This window comes from Borostomias antarcticus (genome assembly GCF_949987555.1).
Source record: "Borostomias antarcticus genome assembly, chromosome: 24".
In the NCBI taxonomy this organism is placed as follows: Eukaryota; Metazoa; Chordata; class Actinopteri; order Stomiiformes; family Stomiidae; genus Borostomias; species Borostomias antarcticus.
The window spans coordinates 15408485-15423321 of record NC_140257.1 but is presented as its reverse complement, the minus strand read 5'-3'; the positions used below and the strand labels follow the sequence as shown (position 1 = coordinate 15423321).

The following is a 14837-nucleotide window of genomic DNA, read 5'->3' as shown; positions in this document are numbered from 1 at the left end:
CTAGCTCACAGCTTAAATACAGGCTTCTGAATATCATTATGTTCTTTGACTAACAGGAGGGGAGTTGAAAGTCAAGATTAATAGCCCACCAAGCACAATGAGGTGCATGTGGAAAATACAATAGAGATAGTTGTGATATTGAAGATATTTAATTTCAGAATATTTATTTAATATTCATTCAATTTGTCTTTATTCTGATTGAAAAAGGCTACGGGCCCTGGATTTTTGTGGCTGGTATACCATGGCTACCACACATTCCAACTGTGCTACGGTTTGACAGTCACTCAAAAACAGAACTGAATCGGAGCCAGAAATATGTACTGCCATACGAGAATTGGTCATTAGGCATCTTTGACAGATTAAAACATTGGCTCACATTGATAAATGACACTGATGAAAGAAGACTTTATGTCACTGTCACGGATGGCTCTGGATTGATTCATGAGGTGTCAGTGTGGCTGATCCACATGCCCCCGGGCTGGAGAGAGCTGGAGATCGATTTCAGCGCTCTGTCTCAGTCGTTCAGTCCTTCCTGTTAGGTGGGGGGATCAGGTCTGTAGCCTCGCTTCCTTAATGAATGACAATACAGAGCAGCTGGCTATGTGGATTCCCATGAGTCAGGCCTGCTCCAACAAAATGGCAGCCTGGCAGGCAGGGGGGCTGTGTGTGTGTGTGTGTGTGTGTGAGAGAGAGAGAGAGAGAGAGAGAGAGAGAGAGAGAGAGAGAGAGAGAGAGAGAGAATAGGTGTGTGTGTGTGTGCGTGTGTATGAGAGAGAGAGAGAGAGAGAGAGAGAGAGAGAGAGAGAGAGAGAGAGAGAGAGAGAGAATAGGTGTGTGTGTGTGCGTGCTCTCTCTGTCTCTGTATTGTGTGTACTGGGCTTTCCTCTCAGTCTTAAAATACACACTTGTCACTGTGCCTTCGACCACGCACCACTGTAAAACACCCTCAGCTTTTTGTTCTAAAAACAAACAGTTTAGTTTAAGACACGTGTTTTAATCCTGAGATTAAGAAAAACAGCATGTTGTTTGAATTACTCACTCAAGATACCAATTATAGATAACGTCTTGCAGGAGTTCCAACTACCGCATCAGCGGTTGTTTCTAGTTGACTTACCCCGCCCCCTAGTGGCTATATTCATCATTACATTAGAGTCCACAGAGTGAGGACAGAGCTGGAATATGCTCATGGTAAAGGACATTTTTCACCTCCGTGACAAAATAGAAACATTTTCATTTTAATTGGTGTCTTGCACACCACAACACTGCATAGATACGCCTGTACCACAGCTTTGTATTAAAGGACAAAACAACTCGTTTTTGACAACCTGGACCTTATTTACGACATATTATAAGACGTTTGACTCACCGAGATAACTTTGGTGTAGTTCGGAGGCATGTAGAAGAAATTTAAAATCCAGCGAGAGCCAGTATATCCATGTAATGGCGGCGGACGGGGCACTGAGAATGCAGTTTCTAAAAATCTATTTTCTGCCGCGAAACGGTTGTTTTCATCAATCTGTCTTGATGAATCGCTAGTTGTGCTTACATAGAGCATAGGCCTGTTGTGGTTTTTCACATGCCTCTGTAATATGATCTTTAGAAACGTCTTTAGACACGAAATAGCTTCCTCACTTGATCCAGCATGCATGAGCACAGCGTGCTGGAGCAACGATTGCTTCCCCTGAAATTAATCCCCAACCTCCCCTGAAATTAAACAAGGGAAAGACATTTACTTTAATCAATTGAATCAAACATTTAACAATGTTCAAAGGGTGACCATTTATGGTTTAAATTAGGGTAAGTTATTTAAGATAAACAGGTCCATTTAAGGTTTAAATTCAAACTCACTTTTGGAAAATCATATTGCTTGATGATAATTGGGATTCTATCGTGTAGGGTTTCTGCAAACCAAAAACATGTACTTTTTACACATGACCAAAAAAAGGTCAAATTAAAGCTCAATTCACACTTTGTTAACACGAGTCCCGGTCAATTACATTAACTTTCACATTAGCTATTGAATGGATTTTAAGATAAAATGATGATGGTGACATAGAGAAACAATAGTAACAGACTGATAGAACAGGTAGCAGGTAGATATAGATACTAACCCCCTTTGAGGGCGCCGCATATCTTCATGTCAAGACAACTTATGTCTGGCTTAGTGCTCTCCAGACACTTCCGACCGTTAAACCACACAGTTGCTTTGGCACCAGAAAGGTTCAGCTGGATCACTGGAAGTTACAACGAGCAGCTGTTCCACATTTGTTTCACATTTCAGCCATTTAGCGCAACCCTTACCCTACTGCATGCTATTTCCCACACACAGTCTAGAACTAAGAGGCCCTTTCAATGAGAATCAGTACCAAGGTTCAACCAGCCTTAGACGCAATACTGTATGAACAAAATGAGCAGATGGAAATGGGCATCATAAAATCTCACATGGTATCATTGTATAGGTGATGGTAAATCTCTCCATTCCATTAACACAGGGTGTGATTGCCATGGACAAATCATACACAGCCCCTGGGGGAAAATACAGTACGAGTACAGGGCAGTATGAGTACAGGACAGGAGTTTTTGAGTTACAGTTACAGCATAGTACATGTACATGTAGTAGTCCTAAAGGTACTTGTCATCTAACAAAATGCGTCTGTTTTGATCAAATCTAAATGAAGAATCATACAGGCCTACTCACCACTATACGTGTACCAACTGTCTACGTTCTCTGAAGAGCAAAGCAGCCTTCGCTGTCCAGACACAAACGAAACACTCAAAATAATAAATATCACTAATGTAAACATCCTGGTAGTTTCAGCGGAGAAACACTCATATTTCCCAGTGTGTTAATGGCCTAGTCTGTCTGTGTTTAATAATTCACTGGCTGTAAGAGACAAAAACCTTCCATCAACTTCTCATGGTTAGCCTGCAGAATTTTGCACAAATGTTTTTTTTCAAATAGCAAGGTATTGTTTGAGTAAAAATAAGGGAAGTTGAAACTCCAACCCACACAAGGAAACAATGAACTGACGGGATTCACCAAGAGATTATCTAACTTTTTTTATTCAAAACATTTCAACGTTTATTGACACATACTCATCTCCTCGACATTTTGCACATCGTCAAGGACATCTCATCATTCAACACGACGCCTCTCAAAGGTTAGTCTAGCAGAAGGTGCTGTTCTAACCACACACACATTTGAACAACATTCCCATTTTCTCAGGATGGTTCAGATAATCCAATACGATCTCATACTCAATCATGGCAGAGTATGCTATTCCGACTATACTGTGGTCTGTCAACACACACACACACACACACACACACACACACACACACACACAGACACACACACTCACTCTCTATTCCAAGCTAACTCTTGTCCGGTTTGTCCAGGTCGTCCAGGTCGAAGGTGAAGGGCTTATCGTACCCCATCAGGTGGTTATAGTCGTGTGGAACTGGGAAGAGGTCAGGGTTCACCATCAGGGACGTCTTACCGCCATAGAAACTGGTGAACATCCGGGCGATGGGCGGTATCTTGACGTCGCTCTGACGAAACACGGTCTTTTTCTCCATCAGGAGCACGTTGTAGGTGACGGCCGTGTAGGTGTCCGTGTCCGGGTCGTGGTACAGGCGCGCAACGTAGCCCTTGGTGATGAGGTGGAGGCACACGGGCGTGACGAAGGTGAAGAAGCCGATGAAGCCGCAGAAGGCGGCCTGCAGCGCCAGGCTGGTCGCACCCACGCCGGTCTTCAGCAGGACGTAGGGCATCACGCACAGGCTGAACGCGCTGCTGGAGTAGGAGAACAGCTTCACGCCTGGAACGCGGCACAGAGAAACAGAGCTTATGGCGGTTCTGACACCATGCTATACGCTGATCAATTGTGAGTAAATATGTGATTCTTTGTGCAACTGCTGCTGAATCATTCAAATTTTAGATAGATAGATAGATAGATAGATAGATAGATAGATAGATATGAACTTTAATCCCTGTAGGAGGAAATGTGGAAATGTGTGTTTGAATCAGTGAACCAGTGTTTGTAATCAGCTTGCGGCTACTTCTAACCACGCTAATGATATGCATAACATACTGTAACAGTCAACATGTTGTACGGTAACAGGGGGCATGTTCCCCTTAAAAAACTACTATTACGCCTCAAGATTGTGGCTTTTAAACACGACAGGTGTGACGATGAAGGTCACCATACCGAGAACAGCTTTGCCGAGGTTCCCTGTGTAGACGAGGCGCCCGTCGTCAGAGAGGCGAGAGGAGGAGGTGGAGAAGCATCGAGCCAAACAGACCTGCCGCGGAGAAGAGGACTGCACCTGGAGAAAGGAAGCACAAAAATACATCATTCTACATCAGCTCTACAAGTACTACAGTGCCTGGTATAACATAAGATAGGTTTTTATTCTAGCTTCATGGTCGGTAACTAAAATAATTAGCTTGCACACACACACACACACACACACACACACACACACACACACACACACACACACACACACACCCCAATGGCGGCAGCAACCATGCAAGGTGCTAACCTGCTCATTGGGAGCAATTTGGGGTTCAGTGTCTTTGCCCAAGGACACTTCGACATGTGGACAGGAGGAGCTGGGATTCGAACCACCAACCCTACGATCATTGGACGACTTGCTCTACCTCCTGAGCCAAAGCCACCCATACATAAGAAGCAAACCTGCCGTAAGAACAATATGGGGTTCCTAGACCATAATGAAGGACAACTATGTTTTTCCACTGAAATGCCCCTTCAAGTTACCAATGCAGGCCTAACAAATCAATTGCAGCACTATCAAACTCACTGAAGCCAGCTATGCTCTCTAATGAGTGTAGCGTAGCTACTGTACCTAGCTAGCATCATTAATGTGGCAATGCTAACATCATCAATGCCGCTTAATCTGTAAATGAAAACATCATCTTCCCTAGCAGAAAGTGCAACATAACGAAGGAGAAAGAACACTGACTAGCAATTATCTAAAGAAGAAGAGAGCCGGGGAGCTACCTTGTGAGCCACGTTGGGAAACGACCTTCTGGTAGCATGAAAGCAGTGCTCTTGGCTCTTCAAAGGCAAACTTCTGCATCCGATAGCAGCGAGCCTCCCGTTGATACCTGCACGGAACCCACGAGCTATGTACATTTGATACATTATGAAACTGTGAGCTATGAACTAACTAGCTTGTTAGAAAGCTAGTATCGGGCTGTCAGACGCTGCATGAGGCTGTTGTTTTTTCCTACAAGTCCCAAGCTCAATCTCTTCTTCTTCTTCTTCTTCTTCCTTGGGTTTTATGGCGGATCGCAAACAGCTTAAAGGTGCATACCGCCACCTACTGTACAAGAGTGTGCACCATCATGTCATCATCCTAGTGCTTACAGACTACAGTCTGCCCCACAACCGTGTGTCACCCAAGAAAGTAAATAGAGCCTTCCTGCAGATTCCTATTCCTACCCCCTCCCCCTCCGTGCCCAGTAAACCCCTCAAAGTCCATTCCCGTCCTGCTTCTCCGACCTTATCCCGGAGTCTCTCTCTCTCTACTTCATAGTTGGGACAGTGCAATAGAACCCAAGCCCCCAGGAATCGAAATCTAAAGTGAAGGCCTATTGAACCGCGCCATCTTGGCTAGATTTGTAGTCACTTGGCTATTTCCGGTTACTTTTGACTTGCGCAGTTGAGCTTCTCTGGCCGACGCGCGTCCACGAAAAAGTTCACATTTCTCTGAAATGTAGACGCGCGTTCCCGGCTCTCCCCGCTTTGATTTAGCAATGAAAACCGGCTTGCATATTAACCTGTTTTTGTCAAATATATCAATTGGAGAAATTATTTTTTGATCCTGGCATCTTAGTTTTAACAAGTTAAATATAATTGAACATGTTTTGTTTGCTAGTAGATGGTATTCATTCCGTTCGCGATAACGTTATTGCAGCCAGGCTAAATTCCTCCAGGGAGCCAGTGACAGGCGAGTTGAAGAGCTTCACTCCCCGCCAGCAGGAGCTCTGGCCGCGGCTACCGCATCTCGGAAAACCCGCTGAGTTCGTGGCTGCTATTTCACACTCGCCCTTGATCAATCCCAATACCGATCCATGGTAATAATGAATCAATCGTTCAGATCAGATCGGCAGTGCTGCATGCATGTTACAACATCATTGTTAGCTTTATTAACATAACCATAGCCTACATTTATCTCTCTAACGTTAGGCTATCCATCTTACACCAGTCGGCCATTCGATAGCTGGAAGCGGTCAACGCCAACGTTGACTGAAAACACCCAAACTCAGTGTATCGTTTTATCTTCATGCTACACATCAACTCCTTTACATTGTATGTGAATAAATTCCTGTTATTCTAAAAATATCCCATTTCTGTCCATTCCTGGAAAAGGCTAATAATTGCTGTCAAATGATCACTCCAGTTTATCACCGTATCCCACTACCATTTCAACTATGCACAGGAGGTTGTCTTGTGGTCATTTTCATTAAAAAATGATTAGCCTGATCAGTTTGTTGTATGTATTAAGCCCTTAATACCTTAATACCCTTAAGAAATGTGAACTTTTTCGTGGACGCGCGTCGGCCAGAGAAGCTCAACTGCGCAAGTCAAAAGTAACCGGAAGGCCAGAAAAGCACAACTGCGCAAGTCAAAAGTAACCGGAAATAGTCAAATGACTACAAATTTTGCCAAGATGGCGCGGTTCAATAGGGCTTCATTGTTGATAGCGGCCAGTGAATGGAGTGGCTGTATCCAGTTTATATAATACATCCATGAATAGAACCAATCTCTTCTTCCGCCGGGGCAGGCTACTGAGGCTTGTTGGGTGCACTTCTTTTGTACATCGGCTGGCGCCGATATGGCTGTGGAATAAGAGTAGAGTTAAGAACGAATGTGATGAGTGTTACCGGTTATTGAGTGAGATGAGTGAAATACATTTCTATATTGGTTGTGTGGAAATGGGTAGGCTAATAGCACACTCCCCTAAACCATGTCAAAGACACCACTGTAGTAGCCCAGTACACTTAATGTAGACTATAATAATTACTAATAATAACTACTGGAACTTAGGGGAGTTTATTCGCCACACGGCAATTACACACAAAACATGCGTGAGTGAGAGGCAAGGCAAGGCAAGGCAAGTTTATTTATTATAGGCAACACACAGCACACAAACACATGCATCAACAGGGGTCGCCGGTGGAATTTATTATTATTTGTCCTCCAGGGGCAGCCAGGACCAGAAACAGCCTCTTCAGTGGCGCACGGGGACCAAGTCCAAGTCCTCAGTCCAGGTCCTGGTCAGGGTCAGGACTGGAGAGCATCTGTTCTCCTGCATGTTTTTCATATTGTGGGTTCTATGTGGAGGGAATCCGAGAGAGCACAGGGAGAACATGCAAAATCAACACCCAGAACCATACGCTCAAGATGAGGATTCAGCACTGAACATGTGTCTCCATCTGTCAATATCCAGATAACTGCTGTTGCTTTCTTATCCTTATCTTTACGACACACAATGTTGCAAAATCCCTCCATGTTTACAACAGCAAATCTCCCAAGAGTAAATGCTAAAAAAACAAAAGCAACAAGACTTGAGCACGTAGTAACGTGTTTATTGAAGGACACGAAACATCAATAAATCAATCTATCAAATCTAGCAACTGTATGGATAATATTCATTTTATATCCAGAATGTTCCTGCCATCTGGACACATCCCAGATAATCTGAGTTCCCTGAAGCTCTCTATGCGGCGAGTACTTCTGGGAACAACCTATGATATTCGTGGACACCAATGAGAATCCGATCGGATTTTGTTCAAGGACGATGATTGGCCCACGCAGATAGTGGGCAGTGCGGGGAGGCTGATTGGCTTCCGATAGGTCACTGACCATAGCTTTCCACTTTTCAAGTATTGCTAATGAGTCCTGCACTCATGCATGTTGTCGGTAGTACATCTGGCACACAATACAATTTCCTTGGACTTTATTCCACGTTAACTCTCACTTCATGGAGGTTTTTATTACACAAACGGCAAAGTGTATTACCTAAATGAGTTTTTCATTTAGTCCCGACTATACGCTCCTGATGAAATAATGTTCAAATGCAGCAGGATTTGAACGGTAAAGTTCCGGCTCCGCCCCTCTGCCAATGTGTTGTGATGCTTGACTCCAGACTATATCCCAGACAGACAGAGAGACGGCTAGATATCAGACTTGGATTCGTTGTTGTTCATGATGTCCGTTCTGTGGGCTAGGAAGGGGTACATGCTCTTGTCAGCTCCCAAAAACCTGTACATGCACACGATGGCATCGAAGGGCAAGACCCTGAGAGAAAAACACACATTCATGATTTGAGTGACTATGATGAATCGATAAAAATACATGAAGATAATACGTTTAGCTACACATCTGTAGATACAGGCAGACAGCCATATGTGTGTGTGTGTGTGTGTGTGTGTGTGTGTGTGTGTGTGTGTGTGTGTGTGTGTGTGTGCCTGCGCATACTAACGTCTTCATGAAGGTGACCATGTAGGTGGCCCGAGGCGTGCAGACCACGGGCTGGTCAGTCAGGATGGCGCGCATGGCCTGCTTCACACACTGCTCCGGTTCCAACGGCGGGAACAGAGGAGGAGCCCTCTCTCTCCTGAACAGTAATAATACACAATAAAACAATAAAACACCCGTTTTTACTTGATCCTTGTGGAGAGAAGGTGTGTGTGTGTGTGTGTGTGTGTCTATGTGTGTTTAATTCAGTAAGTGAGGGTAGCCCTTTTGATTGTGTAGTGTACAGATGTACAAACCTGATTCTGCAGCCCTTGAACTTGCCCGTGTCGACCAGAGACGGGCAGACGAGGGTCATCTTTATCCCGTGTTTCTGCGCCGCGTTCAGCTCGTGGCTCAGTGACTCGTGGAAGCCCACCGCACCAAACTTACCGGCACAGTAGTCCTGGTAGGGAGATGACAGCAATTATCAGTTGTTGTTTTGTTTTTTTGTGCTTTATTCTGCCTTAATCTGCACTCTGCAGTTTTAATGTGACTGTGTAAACACTAAACAGAGATTTAAATGAGGTGTGCGGGTGACAGCCGTGGGTCGGGCCAAAACCATTGAACAACTGGACCTGGAACGGATGAAGTGTATTGTCATAATTTGTAAGTATGCGTTAATGCTAATGCTAAAGTTAAAGTAAGTATGCGTTAATGCTAAAGTTAAAGTAAGTATGCGTTAATGCTAAAATTAAAGTAAGTATGCGTTAATGCTAATGCTAAAGTAAGTATGCATTAATGCTAAAGTTAAAGTAAGTATGTGTTAATGCTAAAGTAAGTATCAGTGAATTAACAGTGGTTCTTCACAGAAGGCACTAGACAATAGACTTCCACTTCCTGGATGTGACGTCTCGATTCTGTATGAATCTTTTTCCGGTAAGTCTTGATCAGGAAATGGAAGTTTAGCGTGCGGGGTCTTCCAATTATCCTCATGCATGACCAGTGAGTAAAGGGTCTAAAACGTGGATGTGTATGTATGATTGCTGGTGTTGTGACCAGTCTGACCTCAACTCCAGCGGTGGTGAACAGACCCAGAGAGCGGGCGACCGTCACAATACGACCACTGTTCATCTCCAGCATCCTGGGGAGAAACGCCTTGGTGGTCTGAAATCAGAGAGAGATGTCCAGACGGTCAGCGATATTTCTATCACTATCCGTAGGGCCTTGCTACCAACAACACTGCTGCAACATGCCATGGTGAACATGGGCGCTTGCGTCTCGCTTGACTCACCCAGAAGTGGGCGTGGCAGTTGACCGTCAAGGTGCGTTGAATCAGCTCATCTGGACAGTCCAGCAGGTGATGCCCCGACACCACCCCGGCGTTGTTGACCAGGATGTCCACGCTGCCCACCTCCCGCTGCACCCGCTCCGCAGTGAGGTACACGTCCTCCCGCTTGCTGACGTCACACACGTATGTGTGCACCGGGGGCTGAAGCAACGACGCTGCGTCTCCACGCCGATCCCCTGTGGACAGACGGAAGGATAGAAAACGGTCGAGTTGAACATTTCGATTAACATTGCCTCTCAGCTTCCACCGACTTGAACGCTGTGTGGGCAGAAGTAAAGGCCTAGGTTCAGACAGTAATATTGCCCTAAGGCAGTGACTAGTACCGATTTCAAGAATTTTAGCCATAAATACCTTATATGTGGGTTATGGTTAGGGATAGAGTTAAGCAGGGGTGTAGTGGTGACTAAAGAAGTGTATACTCTGACTAAACTCTAGTATATATGTTGCCGTTTTTACATTAAAGAGGTGGGTATATACTGTGGGTGATAGATAAAGTGGGTATACTCCTCTACCTCTACCACTGGGGTTGGAGTTAGGTTTTGAAAGCAGAATTTCCCAAAAAATAGACTGTAGTGCATTATTCTCATGGACGAGGTTGGGAGATGCTTTTGACACTAATTTCAATCTTTTATAATGTTTCGGTGATAGGTTAGTATTTAGCAGTTGTATCTCATTCGTTAAGGCAGCCATTGCCTTTGCATGGTGGACATTGTGCAGTGTATTTCAAAAGCATCATCTTCGTGTGGAACAGAACTTCAAGGAGGCCCAAAACGTCGAATCATCACTTTATTGAGCATGCCTAACACAGGGTCAAATCTCGAGGCAAATACTACTTTCTCATACGAGGCGCCGAGCTTATATGTCCTGGCTTCAGGCCAGGAATCACATGACAAACAAATTTGCATACAGGGAATGTTCATTAACACAAATATAGTCACAAACGGTTCAACTGATATTCTGACTGGTCAAGGTGTCAGCTGGTCTTTGGCCCCCTTCCGGACACAGGGGCTATTTGGGTCCTTCCTGTGTCCTCCTAGGATCGCGTTACAACTGTAGGCTAACTGACTTCAGAGACACACAGAGACAAAGGAATGTTTACTCGAGAAAACATTCCTTTGTCTCTCCTTTGTCTCTGAGTGTCTCTGAAGTCAGTTAGCCTACAGTTGTAACGCGATCCTAGGACAAAAGACATGTTGTAACCCACCTAAACTCCTTAATTTAACACAGTCCCACCTAAAGTGAAGTGTATTCATTATTCTTAATAAAATGATTACTACATGAGAGTAATACAGTATGATTAATGTAATACAGTATGATACAGTATAAAAATATACAATTGACCCGCAGGAAAAAGCAGTAACACTAACCGTGCATTTGTCGCACCATCTCTGCCGTTTCTTCATTGCCTTGTTGATTTATGTCCCATAGAACCACCGTGGCCCCCCGGCGGGAGAACTCCAGCGCAAACACGCGTCCCAGACCCCCCCCAGCTCCGGTGATCACACACACCTGGCCCCCAACCCCCTTCTCCTGGGGACGCACGACCCACCGCCACCCAGCCAACACAAAAGACCACACTACTCTGCATGTCACCAAGCAGAATTCCACAAATACATTCATTTTTAAAGGGACTGCTTTGGACAAACTCCTCGGACATCCAAAGCTATCCCCGGGGATTCACTCCAGGAAAGAGGAGCGATCAACCCATGTGAAATGTAAACTTTGATAAGTGGAGTTGATTGTGTGGAATTTTCATGTCCGACTCTATTCAGACTTGTTTATGAGAGTCAGCGCTTCAGGTTCTGCGCAATCGTCCCCACTTCCAAAGCAGTCCACTAAATTCCCCAACTCACCGACTGTGCGCAGCGTGTAGCGCTCACTGATCTTTGTGAACAAGTACTGTACCGATGCCGCCCATTTTCCTGATTGGATGTAAACAGTAGTTCCTGGTTTGACGCAAATCAGTGAATAAGAATTTGAGACTTGTTTCACTTTCACACCCAAGAGTGAGTGACCACGTTGTGGAAGTTGCGAGTTGCTGTCCACTTATTGAATTCTACATAAAAGAAATAGCATATAGGCCTATACATAAACCTTCAGGGCACACAATCAATAGAAGTGGACAAAAACAATAGGCTACACGTGAATAAAGGAAAAAAATTAATGCAAATTATGAAAATAACTATAAAATAACAAAATAGCTATACATAGCAAACTATAACATTATAAAAATGTGTGTGTGTGTGTGTGGGTAGGGGGTCTCAAGCGCGGTTGTAAAATCTGATGCCTCCTGGCACAAAGGATCGTCCTACCTTTGGGTGGGATGGGCCTGAAGCGAGCTGCTCCCCATCTGCCACAGCTCGTCCTGGAGGGGATGGGAGGGGTTATCCAGGATGGACTTCAGTTTGTCCCTCAGCTTGTTGAGCTGGTCTCACTGGTCCTGATGCTGATTCCTACCACATAGGCCTATACTGACCACATCTGCAGAAGCCTGCTACTCAGTTGCTTTCTTCATGTTCTGTTCTGGTACTGACAATCTCAAACTTGATGACCACTCATTAAATATGAAAAGAACAAGAGAATATCACATGAACACATTAATTTGTTTCAATGTGTTTTATTTGTTTCAAACTCATTGGAAACAATACGTTCCTATTCATTCACTATCAAGTTATGATGACTTGCGATTAAAGAGGTCTAATGGTCACATACTGTTTAAACAACCAAAGTAAACGGGGGATGAGGGAACATCAACGAACCAAAAGCAGGCAATAATGAGAGGATATAGAGGGACAGATCGCTAGACTGAGTGTTGTCGTTGTACGTATTGATTTGAGAATCTGAGATACTAACTGTACAACAGAAATGTGTTATTATAACAAAAATACAAACGGAAATGGTAATGATGACGTTTGACAAGTGACTTGTGGATGGATGTGGGGTTATATGTATCAGTGGGTGGGTCAGTACGGTAGCGAACTCCCTGAATGCACTGACTTGAATCACAACGCACAAGAACTGACATCAACCATCACGCTCGACAGGGAAACGCAGGCCAAAACATGACGAAGCTCCCAAGTTGCACACAGAACCTGAGAACTCATCATATACGTGCATATCACGACCTCGTGTCTCCCTAAAAAGAGCAAAGTTAGGAATCTGTGGAGATTTCCAGGAACCAGCCAAATTGTATTGGTTTTCGCCTTCTCATAAATGTGTATTTATGAAAAGGCACACATTTCATAAATTTATCAGGAAATATGAAGACAGCCCTGATTAATTTAATATTAGAAAAATAGAGTCAATTATATGACTGAGCCAACTAAACATATTGTACCGTAATTCTATGATATATACAGCAATAAAAGCACATCATTTATATATTTCTTACATGATTCAGATTGTCAGCTCCGTGACTCAATGAGCTTTTCTTCTGAAGCTGGAACTGTTAAGATGCCCATCAGTTAGCACTGTGTGTGTGTGTCAGCCATGCAATACTTGAATGCACAATGAATTAATGTGTTCCAATATTGATAGAGATTGCAGCTAGAGACAGGCGTGAAGTCTTAGTGGTTAATAAAGTGCCTTGATATCCTGTGTCTCTAGATGGCAGTGCCCCCCCTTTCTTCCTGCCTGAATGGCCGTGCCCACGATCATCCCCATTCAATACAGTACATGTACACACATCAAACAAGGGTCCACACACTCTAGCTCCCTACAGCTCATTGATTACATTGTAATAAATGTACATTGTAATAAAGGAGCTAAACGGAGCTATGGAACAGTGTGCTGGTTCTTTCTTGCATATTTCTGGTCCAGTACCTGCCTTGAAGGTCTTTTTGGATGTGCGTGACTCCTCAATTAATACACATCAAACAACACACACAAATGCACAGACGCACACACACACACGCATACACACAGTGTTCATTCCAACTACCATCTCCAGCCGTCTACACTTCTGTCTAAGCAAAAGGCAGCATATAACATAAATACATTGTGGAGAGTTACAATACATTTTTGATAAGTTGATCTGATACTCGATCACAAACACTCTGTGTTTGAAAGCCTGACTGATTATTCAGTCGATATGTTATTGTTTGAATCTAATTGAGCAAAGTGCTATTTTCAAATGCATACTGACAGTCAGACTTATGTGTCCCTTTGATGTGAACGTCCAAGAGGTGCCCCATGATGCACCTGCCTGGTTGCACTTCCCATAGAACAGAAGCGCAGTTGCCTAGCAGCACAGCCAAAAGGGAGTTCCAATACTGTATATTGAACAGAATATAAAGTAAAACATGAAATACTGAAATGCAGTCTTAAATATTGATGTATAGGCTATTGATAATACTGTTCCATGGGTCTTCAGTTCTTATTTCCATACAGGCAAGCTACTGAGGAGGAAACTATTACAATTCCCTTCTAATTTGCTAAGTTTCATTTGTCATATCACAGAACTAAGACCCTGTGTCTCGTTCCATGTATAGTTTGTCCCTCACTGAAAAAGCTCTATCTAAGCTGATCAAATGACATGAGCTGTAATTGGGCCTTGGCAAATAAATGCAAAGCCATATTAGATATCAGTGTAAGACATGAGAAGCATTAAAAAGTGACAAAACACATTGTTTCAATTCTTGCAGAAAGGACTGCTCCACAAATACGGAGGATTTCTGAAGAAAAAAATCCAAATTCTTTCTTCATCACCAAGTGTCCAAAATATTTAGCAAGCGGGGGGAAAAAAACTTGCAATAGATACATAAAAAGAACAGGAGAAAGGACAAAAAAAAACTTCAATTTATACACTAAAATTTGTTCTGCTCACTTTGGAGCCCCTTGTGAATAAAATCCACAGCTATACGTCAATGTCCGCTCTCTGCAGCGAACAGCAGACTCATTGGCCTTCACTAAAAATAGTGACATCAATGACGACCTCAGAAGGTTTTGGTGCAGCACTGTGAGCCTGACATCAATGACGACCTCGGAACGTTTGGTAC

At 43.8% G+C, this 14837-nt stretch overlaps 2 protein-coding genes across 2 annotated transcripts; both read right to left on the bottom strand.

Annotated features, from left to right (window-relative positions):
* Window positions 1–3137: 3137 nt before the first annotated feature.
* tmem70 (transmembrane protein 70) lies at window positions 3138–5240 on the bottom strand. Its single transcript, XM_084457981.1, has 3 exons — window positions 5028–5240; window positions 4212–4329; window positions 3138–3821 (listed from the first exon to the last, which is right to left on the bottom strand). The coding sequence occupies exons 1-3, from the start codon at window positions 5169–5171 to the stop codon at window positions 3376–3378; spliced, it is 708 nt and encodes a 235-aa protein (XP_084314107.1). The 5' UTR covers window positions 5172–5240; the 3' UTR covers window positions 3138–3375.
* A 2397-nt stretch (window positions 5241–7637) lies between these two features.
* On the bottom strand, window positions 7638–11587 carry LOC311325305 (retinol dehydrogenase 10-B-like). The gene is made up of 6 exons (XM_084457979.1): window positions 11208–11587; window positions 9784–10016; window positions 9558–9656; window positions 8810–8955; window positions 8518–8652; window positions 7638–8333 (listed from the first exon to the last, which is right to left on the bottom strand). Exons 1-6 carry the CDS (start codon window positions 11458–11460, stop codon window positions 8210–8212), a joined length of 990 nt encoding a protein of 329 aa, XP_084314105.1. The 5' UTR covers window positions 11461–11587; the 3' UTR covers window positions 7638–8209.
* Between the last annotated feature and the right edge of the window lie 3250 nt (window positions 11588–14837).

Bases quoted from the DNA above. Each gene is read 5' to 3' on its own strand.
- tmem70 (XM_084457981.1), bottom strand. From the start codon at position 5,171: ATGTATCAAATGTACATAGCTCGTGGGTTCCGTGCAGGTATCAACGGG. The intron at 4,330-5,027 runs GTAGCTCCCCGG...TCCTTTCTCCAG, and splicing joins TTCCCAACGTGGCTCACAAG to GTGCAGTCCTCTTCTCCGCG. The intron at 3,822-4,211 runs GTATGGTGACCT...GCCGCGTTCCAG, and splicing joins CCTCGGCAAAGCTGTTCTCG to GCGTGAAGCTGTTCTCCTAC.
- LOC311325305 (XM_084457979.1), bottom strand. From the start codon at position 11,460: ATGAATGTATTTGTGGAATTCTGCTTGGTGACATGCAGAGTAGTGTGG. The intron at 8,956-9,557 runs GTCAGACTGGTC...TCTCCCTACCAG, and splicing joins TCACCACCGCTGGAGTTGAG to GACTACTGTGCCGGTAAGTT. The intron at 8,334-8,517 runs GTTAGTATGCGC...TTTTTCTCTCAG, and splicing joins ATGGTCACCTTCATGAAGAC to GGTCTTGCCCTTCGATGCCA.